General features: G+C 37.4%; 1 protein-coding gene across 2 annotated transcripts in view; it reads left to right on the top strand.

The window, feature by feature from the left end:
- The window catches only part of FAF1 (Fas associated factor 1), a 173,425-nt gene that overhangs the window by 662 nt on the left and 150,096 nt on the right, over positions 1-22,667 (top strand). The window contains exons 1-2 of one of the 2 annotated variants that reach the window (XM_068406642.1): positions 17,095-17,165; positions 20,186-20,374. In XM_068406642.1, coding sequence (XP_068262743.1) covers positions 20,303-20,374 — 72 coding nt within the window. In that variant the 5' untranslated portion in view covers positions 17,095-17,165; positions 20,186-20,302. Of the gene's footprint in view, positions 1-17,094; positions 17,166-20,185; positions 20,375-22,667 lie in introns of those variants that run through there. The other variant, XM_068406641.1, reaches the window with a different exon arrangement.

Genomic DNA, 22,667 nt, shown 5'->3' with positions numbered 1-22,667 from the left:
CTAACCCTCCGCAACCACCCAGGCCCTGGGACAGTTGTGTGCCAGCTCACTTGGAAGAGGCACATGCCAGGGAGGATACAAAACTCGTCACGATTTGTCACAGTGTTTGTAATGAATCACTTGCTGGTACTACAGGTTAATGCTGAACAGAGGTGTTTCCACTATAACATCAACACTAACTTCATGGTTGCCTCAGCCTATGACTGTTGTAATGATGGTAAAACTCTTCCCACCCCATTCCAAACAACAATGTGTTTGTGTGGAAAGAATATGCCCTTGTAAGTTATTTGTTACCTTCCCTTCTTCCTACAAAAGAGTTATAGTTTAACTTTAAACTCTTAAATTTTATTCCCAGAATAATGTCTTTCTCTAAATGAAAAGTGATGAATTAGCATGTGTTCAGGAGCCTGGTTAATCTGTTCGGTATATTGTTGCTTAATATTGATTGTTTTTACATTGTTTTTCTAAGTACAAGTAAACAAACAAGTGGAAGATACCTGCATTTGAAATGGTGGGGAGAGCAAAAAGCAGTTTGGAGGCCTCTCAGACCATATTTGAATGTGTCTTTTTAATATTTGCTTTTCAATCGATGTTCTTTTCAGCTTTGTCTGTTTGCAGTGGTTGTTACATGGATAGGCTCCTGGATATGCTTGGATTAAGTTGCAAAACTGCTCTCTGTATGTACAGCTTTTTAAAAGACTGTTTCTCAGCTGTGAAACTATTTTATTTAGTTAAACAAAAAAAAAGTAATTCACTCTGTGTGTGTGTTTAATGAGATTGTTTCTTTGGAATTACAGGTAGGGTGACTGTAGTGTACATTATGGAATTCCTCTTTTGCAAAAGGTATCTGATATCTCACTGACGTAACACACAGAGTTCCCAGTTGATAACAAGAAAGTGTTTTCCCTTTCTATACCCGAGTATCTTACACCCAGATTTATTAAAATGTTTAACAAATGTTTTTACAATGATCCTTTATTTTATTGTGCTTGGAGACGCTTTTGTGTGTGTAAGGAGTGATGCCTCAATTTTAAGTCTGGGGTTTCATACAGGAGTTCTTCCAGTAACAGTATGCTGTGCAAAAGGAAACTGGGACCCCAGTTCTGCACTCATACTAGTGGGAGATAGACTCTTATGGAATCCCACATTATTAGCTGAAACAGGTTTACATTCAGGAATCCCAGATGATGATTAAGTTAGTGGCTGATGAATGTAAGTGTTTGTTGTTTTTTTTTTTTTACAGAGTTTTCAATCTAACCACTTTCTAAGTTTTTACTGTCAATGCTATTTTGCAATTCTCCAGTATTTTTCTGCTTGGGTTTTGAAACCAATTAATAAAGGTGCTAGAGCAATTGCAGTGTTTGGTACCATGAAGACAAGTAAGTATTATTGCAAACCTGCAGATGGGCAGTGGAGTCACAGAAACCTGTTGTAGATCAAGGATGACATAATGTATCAGAACTTAGGAAATATTTTATCATGTGACGATGCTTATTTAAAAAAAAAACCCAAACCTTTTGCTCTTGTATTTCAGCAGGCAACTTTGGTTTTCTGTTTCACCTTGGGGTTTGTGTTTTGTTTTTTTTTTTTTTTTTTTTTAATAATCTCAAGCTTCTACCTGATTCTGAAGCACTGAACTGTCAATTGTTGTGCTGTTAAAGCTCCAGATTAGTAAAGGACAATGTCAGTCATTATTAGGCCTCGTATCTTTAGGCTGTTACAAAATGGTAAAGGATTTTGGGTATTTTAAATACTTGATGGAATTTACAACTCATTCACTAAGAATTTAAAATGGAAAATAAAACATTATGTGCAAAGTAATTCTTCATGATTTTCCCTTCTATATTTTCTGTGCCTTTTAATTAATAAATATGTTTCTCAGAGTTCTTCTGCCATCGTCTATATTTGAGTGAGGTATCTTGTTGAAGAATGTTGTGCGCACTGGAAATTTTTAAAGCAATTCTTTGTAGTTTTGTTCAGCTAATCTTTGCTGAATTAAATGGGGAGGGAAACTTCCATCTCTATTTCACACTTGCCTTTCCGAAGTTACTTTTAAGAGGGATAGAGCAGTGGTCTTTGAACTTTTAAAACTTGAAAGGGTTCTCTCCCCATAAAAAATTTTTCGGTGAAGTCATAATTATACTGATGTTTGATGCTTTTGTGAAGCTTTCATGGACTTTTTATCTTTCAAAGCCATTAGGGATTCTGCCATGGATTTCAACTAAAGCAGGATCTTATATTGCATTTGTTTTTCCCTTTTAGTAACAGGTTACGTCTGCATTCTGAGGTACTAAAGAGAAATACTTCTAAAAATATTTTGTCTATATACATATGTATACATACAAACATTGAATAATTTTATAAAATATTTAAACTATAGAGTAAAACACAGTAAGTGATCCACCAAAATATTTTTTCTTAATGTCTCAAAACAATTTAAGCCTGTTCTGTGTGGTTTATAATTATTTTCTTTCCCTTTCCGTTTTTAATGAGGTTACTGTATGCTACCCAGAGAGTACAAAGCACATATTCATGCATGTGGGCTGTATAAGCAACCTGTCTAACTTTTCCTTCTTAGGCCCTCCCTTAGGAAAGATTATGCAGAAACTTAGCTTTATACATGAGTAGTCTGATTGTTTTCAGTGGAAGTAGGTAAAGTAGTGGAGTTAAGCGCACAAACAAGTTTTAGCTGTTTTACTGAATGCAATTCAGAATTTCTCCACAAAGTGTCATTGGCATGTAGGAAAAACTCCACAAGAAAAACCCGACAACTTGTGTTTGTAGCATGAATTCTTTAAAAAGGTAACTGCATGTGAATTGGTAAGAGAGTGATGCTGCAGCATACCTCACATACTGGGGGAAATAAGGGCATATAATTTCTGCCAATTTTTGTTAACATCTCTGTTCTTTTGTTTGTTGTGTTTAACTGAGAAATGTTCTTCCGTCTCCAGTGGGATACCCAAGGACTCACATGATACAAATATATTCACGATCTATGCAATTTGGGGTTTGAAGAGAATTGTTCTCATGGTGTATTGTTCCACTTTTCATTATAAAGAAAATAGTGTTTTGTTTTGTTTTTTTTTCTTTTTAAATTGCAAACTTTAGTTGCACAGAACTTGGTTGAATTGGCATAGTTAAACTGTTCAGGAATGAGAAACAGTCTTTGAGTATTGGCAGAAGAGTCAGACGTTGACATTTTCGTATGCTAGCACCTTTGCTCTTGTTTTTACAGCTTCACTTAGGACGGGGACTAAAATTAGCAAGAATATTTTTTGTCATTGTGAGTTATGTCCACCGATAGGACCACTTTATTCATGCTGTGTGGTTGTCCTCACAACAATTCTAAATGTAAAAGCTGGAGCATTGTGGGAGTTGCCAGCTCCTGGGTGTTCATGTATTACAAGAATATCTGGCACACAGAGCTTCAGGAGACCATTTTTCATAGAGTTCACATTTCTTATTGACCAAATAAATAAGTAGCTCAAGATTTGGTCTGGATGGGAAGACTTTGGGGTGGGATGGCAGAACTCAAAAATCCTTGCTTTCGTTGAAAAAACAGTTATCTAGTAGTTTTCTTCTTCACACTGTGTTTCATCTGTGTTCGTTGTGAAGTAAGGTTATGTGAGGCTTTTTCTTTTTGCAATTTTTTTTTTTTAAACTGGGTAATAGACTGCTTTGGTATGATTCACACACATGTATATAAAAATCTTTATTTCAGACTTCACCTTTGTGTCAATCTTTTTTGTAAAAACAGAGGTTTGTGGGAGGAGCAAGGGGGAATTGGGAAGGAAGAACCTCATTGCCATCAGTTGCAGAAAGGTGAGAAAGCATGCTAGATAATCACTTTTTAAGCTATAAAATTGACCGTGACATTGATACGTCGGCTTATTATTTCTTTATTTTTATTTTTTTAAGATTTAACCATAATTCAAACTACTTGTTTCCTTCTGGAATGGCTAAAATTAAAGAAACCGAAGAATCTTTTTCACTTGGTAGTTAACACAGTGCTCTGTAATAACTGCCAAGATATTTTTTTTTTTTTTTTTTTTTTTTGTGATTATGAAAAACGTGTCTGCTTCAGCACTGGACAAGGTTATCTCTGTTATGCACACTGTTTTCACTGTCTAACAGTCTATGTGCAGAGTTTACATGGTTATTAATTTTTTTTTTTTGGGGTGCTAAGGGAGCTTTGCTTGCTTCTACGTGTGTTGGCATGCTGGCTCAGGTTTTCTGTCACTTTTAAGTTATTGCCAGTATGAAAATTTAATGGCTGAAAAAGGTAGGCAGCTACAGGAATAGCTTTGAGTCAGTACCCTTGATTCTTGCCCTGGACTGTGACTTATGCTGCGGGCTGGAAAGAGTTTTTCAACCGTTTTCTGTATTGGTAAACCATCCACTGAGGGGTTTTGAACAAATAGCAAAGCCGATGTCCTTAACATTGCTTTCTGAAAGAAAAAGTGGTGTTTTGTCACAAAGGCATTGGAGCAGCAAGAACTACTCTTGATTTCTTTGCGGACTTTCTGTGAAATGTTTGGCAATTCACTTGGAACAAGATCCTCAGCAAAATATAGGTGCTGAAGAGACTTCCAATCAAAGTTTAAGTCTTTGGAAAGTGTCCTACAACTTATGTTTAAGGTTCTTGGAGGCCTACATTTTCATCAGAAAGCCTCTCTAGGCACCTAAATATCTGGTTTTATATGTGTTTGGATCTGTCTGAGCTTAAAACTTTAGTCTTGCTCATACTAAACCATTATTTTGTGTGGCCTCTCTGTAGAATATGATGCGGTGGATGCTCCTAGAGCACACCAGCTGGACTGAGCTCTGCAGCTCTCTCCATAGTAGTTGGAAGGAAATCCAGTACTCTAGAAATCAGGGTTTGGGTTAGACAGGTTTGTTTCTTCATACCCTCATACTGCGTATCTTTAGGTAAAAGTGGACTCTGCTAGGTTTGTAATAGTCAGGTGCCAAGATGCTCAGTGCTGCTTCACCTGACCTTTTTTGTGAATATAGGTTACTATATCCTTAGCTAGATTTTGAAATAGTTAACAGGGCTGTTTTTCAGTGTGAAAAAGAGGACTTCGGGACACTGTAGGATGTTCAAGTTCATACCTATGAGGCCTCTTAATTTACATTTGTTTAGAATTCCTTTTAATATTTGTTGCTTTTTATCACGTTATAATTTTGTGCATTACACAGTAACAGCATTGTAACTTGTAGTTGGACCTCTTGGTTTGCAACACAATTGGTTTTGTTTGCTGTAAATGGCCTTAGGGTCAAGAGACACGATAAAAGCATACTGCATGCTTAGTGTGTTTTAGTTTGGTTATTTTCATTGTCGTCGTCTGCTACCAAGACCTATTTTGCTATTTGTTCTTTGTGTGTTTCTGAAGAATCAACAGTTTAATTTCTTTAGATACTTTTAGACTCAGCTGTAACCCCAAAGCTCACGTTCATCAGAACAAAGCTAGTTTGATTTACTGGCCACCTTTCTGGCCTTCAAAGTGAAGGTGAAGTGGATTCCAGAGTCACAAGAAATTGGAGTAAGAGTGATGCCCATTTAGAAACATGATAACTGGGATATTTCCACTGATAGCTGTTCATGGAAAAGCCAGCTAATTTCTCCTATATAAGGAGAGATAATTAGAAATACTATCTGACATTTGTAGAGAAGAAAGAGGATGCTATGATTTGTGTGCATTACAGCCCTGCTGTAAGAACCTAAATAATTTACCACTGAAGCACAAATTCATCTTTAGAAAGAGGTTTATGATGTTCTTTTTATTCAATTACCTTGAAAAGACTCTTCACATCATAGTAATCATGTCACCATTTCCATCAGCCCATTCATATAGGTATTTGGGTTAGTAGGTCACTGAAACAGATTGAGAGGTGGTAGCTGTAGGACCCTTTTTCAAAAGCCATGACAAGTAATACTAATTGTAATAGTGAAATTGCTAATTGTATGTACTCCCAGAGGCTAGGAATGTGCTTTCATTGAAAGGTAATGTGAAAGTTATTTGGCATGCTGAAAATAAAATGTGGCTAATATTTCTTGGTAAGCAAGGATCATTTACAGTAAACACACTTACCAAGTTCATATTTTTGTGTGGAAGGAGGTGTGGGAGAGGAGAGGATGAGGATTTGAGTGATTTTCTACATGTCTTAAGGGGTCCTGAGAATCTCGCATCTTGAGAATATTGCATTGGTTCTGGCAAGTCTGAAAGGGTAGGATTTCCCCCTCTATTTGGGCAGTTGTTCTGGTTCAGTTACCATTGCAAGCCTAATTTTCATGTATTTCCCTAGTAGAAGCAAGAGTTAATAGCTTGTTAAAGGAACTACATGGCATGTCTTTGCACTGACTAGAAAAATATGAAATTCTATCATAAGTTTGTGCATTTTTGGGGCAGCCATTAGATGAGTCCATCCTTTTAACTACCGTAAGAACTAGAATAAAAAGCCTGTGGAAGTACCTAACATTTTACTCGTCCCTCATCATTTGGATAAAAGGAAATGACATGCTTACTGGCTGGATTGATACCTACTAATTAAGCCCATTTTTTAGAGTTGACTAGATAATGTGCCATTGTAAAAACAAACTGCTCAAAGGGAAACCTAAGCCCTAGTGTATGTGTTACACGTTGTTTGGTCTATCGAAGTAGTCATCTACTGGTGCTCTGTGTCTGACTGGTTGAGCAGGTCTTTGTTCTGCAGGAGTAGTTATACTTTCAAAAGATAATTCATTAAAGCTGAAGCTCTTAAGAGATGTTTTGAAACTAGAACAGAGTATGTTAGCCCTTGAGTTATTTTATATAGGTTTCGTAGTTTACCTATTGCAGGAAACAATTTGCAAAGACAAGAACTCTGAAACTGAGTCACCTCTATTATTTTTTTTCTAAAGGTCAGGTTGTTTATGTGAGCAAATATCAAAGGTGCCATATCAGCTCAGATTGAAGACCCAGCTGGCCTAATGTCTCATCTGCAGCAGTGGCTTGTCCTTAGGAAAGAGCCGAAAGAAACAGAATTTGAATGGATTTGCCTCATCACAGTTTCTGGAAGTCAGCACTGTAAGAGCTTGGTGATGGGGTTTGTTATAAGACTTCGGAAATAAACTGTGTTAGCTTGAGTTAGTCTTGTGTTCTTCAAGTGGCTGAGTTCTTCAGAGATATCTGAGTAGTTTTATGAAATGTGTTTGCTCTATAGAAGGTGTGTTCACTTTTCCTTAGTATGTCATATATATTAATGTATATACTAATTCTATTCTGTATACTTGATTGGAATTTCTGCTGTTTCTTGTGGCACAGAAGTAAAATTTGTCTGAACTGTAGAAGTCTTAACCCCTTCTGGTTTGCACGCCAATAAAATTTACCAAAAAGCTAATATCAGCACTGTGGGAATGTGAGGTTGATTTAACCTTTAATTAAGTCTGATTTAAAGAGCAGTCTGCTGTGAAAAGTTCATATTTAAGTTCCTTTAAAATTTTGGGGACTGTCGTCTGGTCCTGGTGGTTTGTTCTCTAAGTCTCTGCTGACACTTTAGGTTGAGAGTGAGAGTTCTGTGTATGTAAAGAGAGGCTTTCTTATAGGATGGTCCCTAAGTTCCTCTGTAGTGAATATGAGCACAGAGAATTCATTTAGCTTTTCCGATGTGCCCTGACCTTCTTTGAATACTGCTTTACTGTCTTCTTCCTTTGGTCCCACTGACTTGCTAGCAGGCTTCCTTGTTGATGCTTTTAAAAGCTTCTATAATTTTTATGTCTTTAGAGAAATGTGTTTTTAGCAGTCCTCATTGGCCTGCATTATGGTATGACCTGTGCTTTGCTGGGATTTGAGTGTTCTTCTGTTTCCCTCTTTTGGATATATCCTGGTTTCATTGGGGTTTGGTTTCAGTCTGTGGCCAGCCATGGTGATCAAGGTCCTTAGCAGTTAAATCCAGGGCAGCTGATCCAGGCTGGCCCACAGGTGTATTCTATATCATTGACATCAAGCTCACTATAAAAGAGAGGGTTTGCTAGGAAGAAGTGGGGCTATTTCTGTTCTCCTTGTCTCCCCTCTCTTCTCCTTCTTCCTCATCGTGATTCCTGGAGCAACTTGCCAGTGATCTGTGGATAAGTATACTTTTGTCTGTTTTGTGTTGTCATTTATATTGATTTCTTTATTTCATTAAATCTGGTTAACTTCAACCTACAAGTCTCCCTCCTTTTCCCAATTCCCTTCCTCATTTGGGGAAGGGACATTGGGTGAGAGAAAAACTGCTATTGTTTAGCCCTGGGTGCGGACTAAGCGAAGACAGATACCATTTCCAGGTTTTGAAGAATATGTCTGTTCCTTGTGGCCCTGTTCTTTACCAAAAAAATATGAGTGTGTGTGGAATGTTGAGTAAAATATTTCTTGTATGGATTAGTACTCTTCCTTTGTGTGCTTGTCTAGAAAGTGGCTTTTATTTGTTCTTTAGCTGTTTTTAAGGTTCTACTGCTTTTGAGGCAACGAGAAGAAAGGAGGTGACTGCAAATATCCAGTAGGCGAGTGTTTGTCTGACCTGTGCAGTTCTTTTCTGTTTTCCAACAGTTTTTCTTCCTATGTGATAATGTATAAGATACTGTAAGAGCAAAATGACTGTAATTCAGGAAATCTTGGGGTTTTTACTTTCACTGAGATACTTCTATTAAAGTATTAAACAAGCACAGAAACTGTGGGATAATCCTAACTAAAGCTTTTTGTAGTTGTTGGGTAAGGGCTGTCTTCAGTCCTCAGGAAAGACAAATGGGTTTAGTAGCCCAGAGTGCTAATTCATGGGTACTGACTTTTGTTTTGTTTTGGTTTTTAATTCAGTTTGAGCACTGCTCTTTGTACGTAGTGCGTGTGGCTAGAGTGTTAGCATGGGGCTTGAGAGGCTAGAGTTCATGTCTTGGCTCAGCTCATGGGCTTCCTAGGGATGTGCCTTTGTGGTATTCTGGAAGCAGCATTTGCTCCAGAGTCTTGAGAGTGTTCAAAGTCTGCTGGAAACCGTTTGAAAGTGGTTAGCGTAGTGCCAAGTTAGCTAGTTCTGCTAAGAAGTGGTCAGAGCTTCATGCTACCAGTTTAGACTTTGTACCCTGCTTGCTTTGTTCAGAAAGCTTGCAGTCATCTCGGAGTATGGGCAAAGTTCACTCTTGTCTACTTGGTAACTAATAGGTAAAAATGTCTTCTATGACCTTCAGAAATGCATTTTTTTCTTTTTTTTTTACCCCCCATTCCTCCTGTAGAAAGGGACTAATGCTTCCTTACTTCAGGGTTTTGCGCAAGGTGGTGCTCAAGTAATAGAATGATGAAGCTTGTAAATAATTGGGGGTGGGAGTTGAAATGCACTGGGCAAAAGTTTAGCCTGGCATGTTTGCCTAAACCCTTTCTTGATTTCTGATACTGGTAAGTGTATTATCTTGTTTTTGTTAAGCAAACAGCTGGTGAATCTGTTTAATTTTTACCAGATGGTCTTCTGAGTTACGTAAAAAGAGAGAAGCATTCTTATCTCTTCATTTAGATGCTTGTAGTAGGTGACCTTTCAGTTTGTGTCTCAGTCGATATGCCTGGATGTTTTCTTTAAGTGTTTGTCTGAAACAGAAAGAAGTAAAAGTTAATTTAATAACCACGGATGACTCATAATAAGAACAGTCTCATTACATCAGTAGGGTTGTTGTAAGGTTAGAATGATAGGGGATGGCACAGAGGGGCATGTATGTAGCTGGTGTTGCAGTCTGCAGAGGTGGTCCTGAGACAGGCGGGACTCTGGGATGAGGAGAACCAAGGTACCAAAAAAATCTCAGTTGTGAGTGTCTGAATGTGCTGAATCTCTTGGTATCCCAGAGGGGAGTTACACATGGATCCTAAGTCTGGTATTATGATACTAAAGCCTTTACTTGCTTGACTGGGCATATCGGTTTAACTTACCTGGTTTTGGGGAACAAGTGTTACGCTTTGTTTCAGTTGCTTTGAAGTAATTACCATTGCAACAGTGTATGTGTGAATTTTCAAGAAAATTTTCTCACTAATATGTCATAGGTGAATTAGTGTCCTAAAGCTTTCTGGGTTTGAGTGGACTTCTAGCAGATACAATCTGGAGCACCCTTTGGCTGCTTTATAGACTTAATTATGGTCTTTGATTACTGAGCCATTTTCCTCATAAGGGATGGGAAAAGGAAGCAAGGTGCTATGTTTAACTCTAGAAACAGGAAACTCGGGGTTGGATTATTTAAAAATCCTATATCCAGAAACTTGATTTTTATTAGGAATGATTAGAAAGGGAATTATGGATTCTTCTAGTAGAAGTGGTAGCCACATCATGGGCTGCACTAGTATGCCAGGAGACAGAGGGAGGCCATTCTTCCCCTCTGCTCTGTACTGGTAAGACCACTACTACCAGGAGTACTGTGTCCAGTATCAGTCCCTCCATTGACAAAGCGGAGCAAGTCCAGTGGAGGGCTACATAGGAGGGGAGGAGGCTGGAGCATGTTTTGTGAAAGGTGAGGTTAAGGGAGCTGTGTTTGTGTAGCCTGGAAGAGAAGGCTAAGGGGGATCTAGTTGCTGTCTCAGCTATACAGTGAGTGATAGCAGACAATATAGAAGCAAATTTCTCTTGGAGTTGCACAGTCCAAGGATGAGAGGCAGTGGATACAGGTTACGGCAAGGGAAGTTGTAATTAAATATAAGGAAAAAAGTTTTCATAATGAAGGTGGTGAAGCACTGGAACAAGCTGCCCACAGAGCCTGTAGACTCTCTGTCTTTGGAGATGTGCAAAACCTGACGGGGAAGCTCAGGTGTGTCTGTGAACTGATCAGTCTGTTTGTAAGTGAAGAGGTGAATAAAACAGCAAACTGAATTTTGGTTATATTGCAGGGGAAGTATGCAAGGAGATAAGTAATATCATTTGCTATATCTCATATGCTATTAAGAACAGCTCTGAGTGTTTTTTTGTTTTTAAACTGCTGACCTGGAGAATTCAGCCGTCCTTTTGAGCAGGTTAGCGGCCTGTACTCAAAAAGAGTTTTCCATGGTCCTAGTCTCTCTTATCTTTTGAAGAGTAAGTTACTGAAGGGATAGAGAATTGATTTTAACAATATTTGTTAAAATATTGTTCCCTTTAAAACCTCATATATCTTTATGGAATAGAGTTAGCTCTGGTAGCATTGCTGTAGCTAGTGATAAAAATTTATTGGGTACTTTCAAAAATAAGCATTTCCTAGAGTGCTGTCTGTGCAGCTGCAGTGGATGGAGATGCATTAATGCTGGCTTCCTGGGGTTTTGTAGGGGATGCCAAAGGGTGAAAGCTTTTCTTCCTAGGTGATCTCACCTGTTGAATCTTTTGGTGCCTTAGTGTAGTTGTTTCTTTGGGCATTGTAGTTTCGTATAAATATTAAAAAGATGGACGGAGCTACAGTTGCAGCAAAATGCTGATGACAGAAAACTCTTTTCTCCTTCTTCATCCAGCACAGGAGAGTCTGTATCAGCTGTTTGTGTCTGAGGACTAGGCATCAGATTGAATCACAGTAGCTTAGTTTTATTCTGAGACAGATGGATGTGATATTAGTGAGAAGGAAAAAGTCTGTAGTTAACAACTGGTGTGACTCTTCCCTGGAGATCAGTTGTCTGAGCTTGTTGCTGTTCTGGGTACTTGGAGCTACAGCTCCGATTTTATCCTTTTGCTGATGTGGACTGCACGTGGTACCTGTATTTGCATCTGCTCTAAATTACTGCAGGAGGCTGCAGCTGAGGATGTTAACTGCAGAGTGCATGGGGAGATTAGTTAGGCACAAAGTGAGATTTTTTTTTTTTTTTCCAGCTGACTTTTATAGGAGAGAGTAGCACACGGTATAATTCACAGCCATCTGTCTGCCTGATTTTAATGGGCCTGAACCTGTTGTGCAAAATGTTCTAGGCTAAATCCTAGTTTGGGTTATCTTAGAGACTCTTCCTGTTTGGAGAAAATATATCTGCTGTTGGTAGTCAAAGGAAATACAGAACTGTTCAACAAAAATGTTGAAAGAGGCAGACTTCGAAGTCCCCCATGTCCAACTACTGGCTGTTAGGCTGAATATGGTGTTCTGGATACTTGTGACTGCTGCATTTTTGCCTTGGTGAGACAGGGGGAATGGTGCCACAGGTGAGATAAATTCTGCCTTGCTGCCAAATACCATTTGCTCCCAGCTTCTGTGCAACAACTGCCACCCACTATCTGTCAGGGCAACAGTAGCCTGACTCTGTGTTTGGGTCAGCAACAGCTGTTTGTTGCTTTCCCAGCTTTTGCAGAAGTAACAGCCCGACTCTCTGTGTCAGGAGCAGCAGTTGTCCCTTCCAGCTTTGCTGTGTAACAACTGCCTGGATCTCTGCAGCAGGTGCCGGAGGAGCATTTTCAACAGCAGCTGTTGCCAGATGGGGAAGTCAGCTGCTTTCCTGTGATGTGGAGGTAGGCTAAAGCCTGTGCTCTTGAGGTGGGGGGTCACAGAGGGTCTCAAAACCCAGATCCAGCTGTTATGGCTGCCGGGGTCAGACCACCCTGCAAGGGATTTAGAAGAGCAAGTCTGTCATCCTGCATTATAGCTTTCTGGAAGCACCTCCTAGGTTTGTCTTGAATGCCTTGAAGTCTGTCTGCACTCTGACTTTTCTCCTACTGAATTGTTTCCTCAGTGGCTACTTTGCTGCTTTTATGTAATACTGATTAAGGTTACTGTGCCAGTTAAATAGGACCCCTAACGGTTAGCTGTGAATCTTTCCAGGGGTGAGTGCTCTGTCACTAAGGTGATGGTTAATCTATGAAGCTACCTGAAAAAAAATTGTAGAAGCGCTCTGGAAATTTTATTGTATGCAAATCTAAACCTACTTGGTGGAAATACTTACCTGGCCTGGAAGAGCAGGATGCTAAGAAAGTTGTTTTAACATTCAGTAACTTTATCTTCAGAATCTAATTTTATGCATTCAGTGCAAAGCAATAGCTTTCTCATCTTCACATTCATTTTCCTCTTGTGTGGTCTGAAAAAAAACACAGAAGAGACTGCACAGTCTCTGGAGCTGCTGTGAAGGGCAAAATTGCTATGCTAGATTTAGAGGAAATGCAGAGGAGGAGAAGGAACTTGTTCCACCTTTTCTTCCCCTTTGTTCTCAAAAAAAATTTCTTTGGCTTCTTTTTGAGGTGTAAAGGTTTACAAATCAGTGAGCCTTGAGGGTTTTACCTTTGCTGTGGTGGTTCGCTTCTTTCAGTTTGATGACTTAGAGGATGTGCTGGTTGTTGATTGAATCAAGTGTTAGAAGAAAATTCCTACCAGAATACTACTAAAATATTTAATGCCTTTTATTAAGTAGGTCTCTCATGAAAGGAAGTAAAATCTGTGAATCAAAAAAAAAATTCTCTACTAGTATCACTTTACTTAGTAACAAAGATGTGTTTTTGCGTTTTTGGAGCTCATCTGCTTTGCTATATTTTGAAGGGTTTTTTTCCTTCTGTTTCTGCACAAATTTAACATGTGGGTTTTTTTCCTATTAAACTATTTTTTTTTTGTTTGTTTCTTGCTTGGGTAGAATGAAAGACATAAAAACAAGGAAAAAATCTTTATGTATTGTAAATAAGTAAATGCTGTGACATTTAGTCTACCTTGCTAAAAAAAGACAGACAGGCTTATGGTGCCCAGGTGTCCCCACAAATAATTTTTGAACCCCTGGACTCACACCAGTTAAATTCTTCCCAATTTCATGAAAATAGAGCCAGGTAACATGGAAAGAAGTCTATCAAAAGAAGCCCTTATAAATGTTACAGCCATAGAAAAACTTAAATCAGCCCTTGCAACTAAGGATGAGAGACAAACCCATGAGGAACCAGACTCTGTTAAGTTTGTTGCTCACAGAACCTGCTGGTTTCCTGTGTGCGTTTCCCTACAGAAAACAAAGGCAGAAGCAGCCCAGGTTGTGCTGGGACTAATCAGTCACTCCGAGAGTCCTTATGTCACATCACACTTGCCAGCAAAGGACGACTACTTGTCTTGTGTGCTTACATTCATAGGGAAAATTCAAAAGGTGCAAACCAGATGATTTTCTTGAATTCATTGTGCATGGTATGATGCAGTTAAAAGGAAACAAACTTTTAAATTTGTTGGGTTTTTTTTGTCTTGCTGATGTTTAGACCGGTGATGGATCTCGACTTGAGGCAGGGCTTTGTATATGGCAGTGTGTGGTGTCTGAATCAATTCTTCTACTTCGTGTTGAAATATTATTCTGAAAAACATTAGTTTGCTGCAAGTGTGATGTCAGCAGGGTGTTTTATGGTTACATCGATAAGTAGCACTTTTTTGTTGTTATCATTCAGGAATGTTTGTTTTCTATTTTATTGACAACTAGCAAAAATAGTCCATCTGGAAAGTGAAATCTTAGTTTTAGAACTCCTCAAAATTAAATGTTAAAAGTGACTGTAAAACTGGTCCAAGGGTTTTCAACAAAACTGCTTTCTTTGGCTATTAAGGATTCTGATTTTTTAAAAAAATTTTTAGTTACTGTTTATACCTGTCTGTTCATCTTCCCCCAATGACTCTGCATTGCTAAGAGGGAAAGAGTGGGGTTCTATTTTAGATTGTAAATCACCAACAAGATGATTTAGGAAGGATGTAGACATAGAAGTGAATTAGGTGCTTAATTACTCTGCCTCTGCTGTGATGAGCTAACTCCTTTCACTGTGTACTCTGGCAGAAGGGTAAGCTTAGCTTAGTTTATCTCAAAAGCTTTGTTTAGTTTATCTCAAAATAAAAGTATGCCAAACCGAGCTGAATTGATTTGCAGTTAGTATGGGCTAAGAGTGTGACAATTGCAAGTCAGCTGAGCGGCTGACGGAAAAGGGAGCAACTAAAACTAGTATTTGAGCCCTGAATTCTAGGTACCTTTTCTTCAACTTCATCTGTACAGCCCAGGGTTGAAAACAACACATTGCTGGTCAGGTTCTTATTGTAGGATGGAACACAACTTAGTTCTTGGAAAGGTCCTGCAGAGTTTGCAGGGCTGATAAATGAGAAATAGTAACTCTTTATTTCTGTAATGACCAGATTTTAAAGTGTATTTCACTTAACTGTAAAGAAAACCTCAGACTGTCACTTCTGCAAAACTTTTTCTCAAAGTAAGACTACTTTGCAGCAGAGCTGTCAACGTCAGTTTCAGTGGCAGGTTTCTGGTAGTATGAAACCTCCTGTGATTTCAGAAATGACAAGCTCAAGCCCTACACTCCTCAAGTTTACCTGGTGTAAGTGTATAACCTTCGCATTTGCTAGGGAATGTGTCAAAGTGTTGTCTCATTTTTAACTTCAGAAGTCACTGCAAGAAGTAATGGAAGAGAAGGCAAAATGATGCTTCTGAAGAGCAAAACTGTATTTTAAAAATTTTTTTAGCACTCCAGATGCAAAGTGGGTGAAATTCAGTATTAGCACAACATGCTGTGAGCAATGGAAGAAATTTTGTCTTCTTCCAGGGAGAATCAATCTGGCCATGAGAGCTTTGTGGATCAATAAAAACTGCTGCCTCCCTTCTGCAGGCAAAAAAATCTCTAAAATGTCTTCTTGTGATCCTTGTAGTCCTCCAGACTGGTCCCTTTTGGTTGGACTCTCTGATCTTAAAGATCCTTTCCAACCAAAACGATTCTATGATTTTGCATAGACATACTGCATGTAATAAGTGTGGAATTCTTCAGCGTTGAATTTAGGAAGAGAGAATTGGCCTTGAATGTGTCTGTGATTTCTTTTCTACTTTTTATTTCTTGCATTCATTGTTGTAAATTGGCAGAAAAGTCAGAGCACAGAAAATGTATGACCTGATGGCTTTTTTATGTTGTGGGAGAAAAAAAAGTGTCTGTTTCTGTGCCTAACCCCCTTTTTCTACCACATAAAGGAAAAGCAGGACTATATATCTTTGGAATTAGGAAAAAGGACCTATTTGCTGCTGCTAACTTGGAATTATTACTGTTAAAAGGTTGGATTTTTTTAAATGTAGTTCTATACAAGCTTTATATAAACTTCTTTTTATGTAACTGTGTGGTGGAGCAGAAGGAACATGGTCATGTTTCAGAGCTTGTAAAAATCTGAACTTGTCTTGTGTGCTTGAATACAGAGCATAGCTTTGATTAGGATGAAAGATAAAATCCAGAAACTTACTTAACTGTTTCTATTTTTCCCCTCTGGTGAAATATGTCTGATATCCTTCAATGTGAATGGTAGCGGATATGTGGCAGAATGAATAGCAGTGCTTTGCCTGCTGAAGTTGAATAGTTGAAAACGTGTGGGTATCAAAAAAAAGCAAGCAGGATGCTGGATCAAGGTTTTTGCTGAGTAGAGGTGCTCTCATATCTGGAATTAGGCTCAGTTTACAATACTGTTTTGTGGGATGTTATCACTACTTTAAAAATCCTGTTGTATTAGATTTCTTGAACTAGGTAAAGCCAGAGTATAGGGCTAGAACAACATGCAAGCATTTTATCTGGAAGGAAAACACTGTAAATGTTTCATTATATAGTCTTAATTTTAAGTAGTTTCACACAGGGTGCTCATTTGTACATGTAGTAGTAAGTTGTCACTTTGACAATCAGAAATTCATACTTGCCACCTTCTTTTCCTCTTACACTGTACTGTGTATCACTCGGCGTGAGTAGGGGTATGAGATGATGGTGGAGGCAGTAGGGTTTATATATGCGTTTCTGGCTTTAGACAAAATATTTCAGCCATCTCAAACTTTTTTTAGATATTAAGTATTTTTGTGGTTCCTTTTAAGGTAGTATGAGTATTTCATAATTTTGAATGTAGAATTCTCAAAACACCTTTATAGGACAGCACTGTTGTCCTAATTTTACAAATAACTACTTTGTCTTGCTTCCCTAGGTGGCTTGATCAAGGTTATGGAAGAGTTCTCTGGTGGAACAGGGAATTATATCCAAATGTTTGCTGTTTAAAGCTTGAAATCTCATTTCTGGATTACCCTCTCCGAACAGAAATGAAAGACCTATTTCCTGTCATTCTGCTGAAATTAATTAAATTATAAGTATTAATAATCTGATTTTGATCAATGCTTTTAATTCTGTTTCCTGCTTCTTTTTCTTTTTAGGCATGTACTGGTATTGAAAATATTGATGAAGCTATAACGTTGCTTGAACAAAATAACTGGGATTTAGTGGTAAGTATTCTGAGAAAATGACTTCATAGATCAACTTCATGTAACAGTGACGTGCTATCTTGCTGAGACAGCTATTATCTTTATTTCAAATTTGTGTGTGTCTTTTATGGCTGGGGCAAGCAAGTTATGTGCAGACTGTTTTTGGTCTGTTAAAGCCTCATTGCCAAAGTAACATGATATTGAGTTGTATATACCCTGGTATACTCTGATTGTCTTCATGCCTCTTTGATTTGTTTCTTTTCCTTTAAATCAATGTTTCATATTGTGTTTAGTTTCCTTTTTTGGTTAATTGTATGCATAATTTTGTAAGTAGTATAATTAAGGGTTGCATTTTTAGAAAACATCTTGTGTATATAGACAAGATTTTTGGGGCTTTAGGTGTCTGTGGAAGAGATGGAAGGTAAAACAATTTCTATCTTTCATATGCTTTTAGTTTAAAAATAAGATAGTTGCTCTTCTATTGTTGTTATGTGGAATTGAGTCAGAGATTAAGGCCATACCTTATTTAGATCTGGTGTTATCCAGACACAGTTAAACACAAACCAAAAAAACCCCCAAACTAACTCATCCTAAAATACCCTTTCTTCTAGTTTGTAACGAGGTTCAATGTGCAGACAAATAGGAGGAAACCAATACAACAAGCAAAACAGTCTTGGGTATTTTAAGACTCTGCATAGAATTATCAGGATAAATAAAAAACCTATTAATCCATTTTCTTAAGTCTTAAAAGTGTAAAAAAGAACAAACTTAAAAAGCAAGTGATCTTTCTTTAAACTGTAATATCTTTGATTTCCTCCTTTTTTTTTTCCCTCTCTTTTCCAAATGAGTGATCTTTGGACGAGTCCAAATTATCAGAAAATTATTTTAAAAAATAAATAAATTAGATTTTCCAAAATTGACAGATAGTTTCAACTGTCTGCCACATTGTGTTTCCAGCATATTGTTTAGAGTGTTCTTTATGTTTTAATAATTATGAACTAAGTATCACAGAGGTTAGGGTGGGGTTTTAAACTGAGTTTGCTAGAATGAATATTGTGTTTCTTTTAAGGCATAACGATTAAAATGACATGTAATATTGTAACCCATTATAAACAAACACTATGTACTCCAAACACTTGAAACTAAATGTTCAAAGTGAATCTTAGCCAAAATATACAGGGTCTTTATTTTGCAACGTCATGGTCAAGCCAAGAATGAGACACCAATGAGCAAAAGGGAGTGTGTATCACCAGTGTCTTCAAACAGAAAAACCCAAATGGATGTTGTTAGAGTGGTATAGTTAAAACATCTTTTGTCATAGTAGTTTGTTGTGACTTAGCATGGGCTGTTTTGAAAATTAAAGTGTTTATGGGAAGGCAAGGAATAGCCTTATGTGTTCTGTTCAGGTTGTAAATTTCTCAATACAACGCATTAAATCAGTTGGATGTGGTTTTGGGGGATTTGTAAGTTGTGAAGTATATGCCTTACAATAAATGCTCACAGGTGGGGTTGAATGGGAGAATTGCAATGAGAAATGGTAAGAACAGCTAAGGGGATTTGTTGTTTTTTTTTTTTTCCCTTTTCTTTTTAGATTCCAGAATGAGCAGAAAGGAAGAGTGGAATATTTAAAGCTGTGAGAATGGCTATGAGAATAGCTTTAAATACTTAATTTTATTAGTGATGATTAAATGATCTAGAAGTAGAATATAGTGGGAAGAGAAGTAATGACCCAAAAATGCCAACTGAAAACAGGCATATAGAAAGTAAGAAAGGAAAGAAAATGAGGGATGTAAGAGGTACTTCAGGAAAGTATGTAGTCCTTGAAACTAAACAGAAGGTGAATGGGAGGAGTGTCTATGAAAAGGAAATGGTAAGATGTGGAAGAAAAAAAATAAACTGGGGAAAGTGAAAGTGAAGAATATGCCCTAAGAGTCTGTCACTAGTAGGATACTGGGTCCTTTTTATTAAAAGCAGCCTTCTTGTAAAAAAGAGAGTGAAAACCCAATCACGCTAATCTAACAGGGAGTTAGAAGCAGGAGAGTGAAGAAAGAGGAGAGAAGACAAAAGAAACGTGAATGTGAGAAGAAAAGGAGTTGCTAGCTTGAGAGAGAATCAAACATCTCTTTGTGAGGCAAGGGATTTTAGTATTTCAAAAGTCGAAGCAGTACATGAAAAAAGGCTCATGACTTATGAGAAATATAGCTTTTTTTATTTTAAAATTGAAAGTGTAGTGGTCTGACTTATTGTATAGGTCTTCAATGTGTGGTTGGGATTTCTTGTTTGGTTTGGGTTTGGTTTTTTTTGGTTTTTTTTTTTTGTTTGTCTGTTGTTTGTTTGTTTGTTTTCTTTTATACCTTTAGTTCAGTAGTCAGGTGCAGATTCAGTGCCAAGAAACTGGGGAGGAGGGAAGGCTTTGTTTTGATTGAACCAAGAGAGAGGTCTTGGAGTATTTTAGCTGAGATGAAAAACTAAGAAAATCCTTTTGCTTGGCACTAAATATTTCATTCAATGCAGAACAAAACTTTTTTGGGGATTTGTAAGGAAAACAAAATTTGTAGGTCTTGGTTCACAAATCATGAAGACTATAGTGATGATTTTGGTAAGGGTTCCTCTGTCATCCTTTGAGCACCAATCTGTTAGGTAAATGGGAAGAACACCATCACTGTCTTCTCTAATTTCATATAATTTTGTGTGTCTTATTCAGAGGCTTATTTCAAATTCAAGTTTTTGATAGATGTGACCTGTAGTAGTAAAATATGGTCATACAGGTGTTCAGGGGTTTTTTTTGGGCGGGTTTTGTTTTTTTAAAATGTGGATTCCTTTACTTCCATGATTTTGGAAGTAAAATCAGAGCTCTGTATTTGATCAGGAAAGCTTCTGTGAGGCACCCAGGGTAATATAAAGTAGAAAACTAAGTAAGTCCCATTGGGATGTGATCAACCTAAGTTCAGGGGCACTTCAGCAACATTAGGGAAAAAAACAAAAACATAAGTTAAGGAAGTTCTTGTCTCGAACAGATTGCTTTCTTGCTCTTCATTCAGGCTGTCTGTATCTCAGTTCCATTTTCCTGTTTGGGGGAAAAAAGTCGTGCACATCAGAGGCTGTGCTAGGGACCCAGGCTGAAGAGTCCCTTGAGCACCTGTTGCTTCTTGAACTCTATGAGACTCGACTCAAGGGCGTTGTTATTTCTCTGGGACTTCAGCCAAAACTACCAAGAGCAAGTAGTCCTGGTGAGTTGGAAAGCAGAAGGATCCCAAAACAGAAACAGTGAAGTACTTGCTGATGTAGGCTGACAGAGAAGTACATCAGAATGCACAAAGACAGCAGAGGTTATATAGTTTGCAAAACAAGTTTCTAATGTCATGCTACAAGTACTATTTTTTGTGTAAGCTTTTTTTAGCATTGCTTTGTTTGCACTGATGCAATATTTCTGCTGCTTATTTTCTCCATACTTTTTTTTTTCTTTTTCTTGGTCTTGCTAGTAGATTTTAGGGTCAAGGGTGTCACCAATGTCTTTCCTGTTACTTCAGTAAGTGTTACTGTGTTTCATATCTTTTGGACGTTTGATCTTACCTTTAAACAAAGCCAAACCTGAGTGAAGTGTGAGGAACTCCTTCCTTGGTTTAGTTTTTCTAGTAGCCACTTCTGTTTTTGCTTAAGAATTCATCTGAATTCTTTTTTCTTTTCAGTGTAGAACTGAAACATCAGCTTCCTATTTTTGAACTTCTAAAGATTACCTGCCTCCAATGAGAACTCTTTGTGTCTATTCCTGGGATACTTTAAGACAATATAAACTGCCATTAATTTATCTTTGACTTGGAACTAAATATATCTGATTTAAATGTCTCAGAGTTGTATATGTTTTACAATGTTCAAATCATGTTTGTAGCTGTTTGAAGTGATATAGAAAATGGTCTTTAATAAATGTTTGGTTGCTAGGCTTCGTTCAAGTGCTTAAAATCAAATTGATCATGCAAGTGCTGCAGAGGAATTAATATGCAATAACAGCATATAAATTGCTTGGTGAGTTCATGAAGTCTAATCTTCCCAATAATTAGTTCCCCACTGTTGCATATGTCTTGGCCTTTCTGGTGGTCTGCTGCATATATAGCAGCTTAGGGTTTTTTATGTATTGGAACACCGTAGCCTAATGACTAAACTTAATGTAGGCTGAGCGATGAGTGTTCTGTGAGATACAGAAGATCAACATAGATAATATAATGATCTCTTCAGGCCTTCATCTTTATGAAACTGTTCTGCAATAAATGGATCGAGCAACTCTCTTAAACCTGCCAGGATTGTTGATACGTTATTTCCCGAGTGTCATTTCTGAGATCTATTAATTTACAATAATTTTTAACACCCGAGGAAGCAAAAGTTAGGGATTTCTATCTTTTGTAAAATGTGATGGTTTCATAGCTTGCCCATTTAAACTATGACCTTCTGTTTCGGCATTTGAAGGTAAGAATAACAGTATAAATGTGTCTTAAACTTTGTGTAAAGACAATAAAATAAAAGTATGAAAAATCCCAACGATGTGTCTTTTGAAATGTTTCTGATGATGGTACATATTTAAAGGAAATGACCCATTAATGCAAGAATCTATAGTGTACTTCTTGACCCTATGCAATATTCACCTTCGTATATGTGAGGTTATTACATAGGTGATCTCTCTTTGCTCTCCTGATACCAAATGCTTGTATCTGCACATAAACCTTGGTCTCCTGTACCTTTCACAGATTTAATGAAAAACTCAAATCCTTCATATATAACATGACTTTATATTCTGTACTGGTAATCAGAACAGGATTTTTGAATGAAAAAAAGGATTCACTGTGCTTAATTTTCTACTTTTTCCAATGTGACCATTTCTGTTGTTACTTCTGTTCACTGTTTTAAAATTATTCTTATTTCATGTCTTTTCCAATAGGCATTGTAATGTAGGTACTGCTTAACATCACTTTGAGAAGAAAATAAGTTTTGTCAAAATAAAGGGGGAGGGTTATCCTATAATCACTTAACTATAAAAGTGTGTATAATGATTATTACAAAAAAAAAAACAACCAGTTTTTTATTTCCAAAATATATTCTTAAAATGTCCTTTGTGCCTTCCTGCTATACTTGGCTTTGTTATTCTGTGTGCTGGTAGAGGCTCAAAGCGCAGTATATCTTCAGTAAAACCAGCAGTTTAGTGCACCTGGAAATGTCATGACTTGCAGTTCCTGTCGTACACAGCTTCCAAGAGTCAGCTGACAAGAAGCATTTCTGTGCCTCTTGGAAAGAGAAAATTGTATATTTTGAACATCTGTTTTTATAAAGCTTCAATTATCAACTGTAGTTTTTTTCTTTTGATTGGATAACTTACACAGAAGATGAGGGTAGTTTTTTTCTTTTGATTGGATAACTTACACAGAAGATGAGGGCTTTTTGCATCTCACTGTATAAAACCTCTTTAAAAAAAATACTTGTTATTTGTCAGACAGGATCTTTTTTTTTTAGTGTAAGTACCCATTTTGTTTATAT

This window comes from Nyctibius grandis, chromosome 8 (genome assembly GCF_013368605.1).
Source record: "Nyctibius grandis isolate bNycGra1 chromosome 8, bNycGra1.pri, whole genome shotgun sequence".
Taxonomy (NCBI): domain Eukaryota; kingdom Metazoa; phylum Chordata; class Aves; order Nyctibiiformes; family Nyctibiidae; genus Nyctibius; species Nyctibius grandis.
This window is presented reverse-complemented; position numbering and strand designations above follow the sequence as displayed.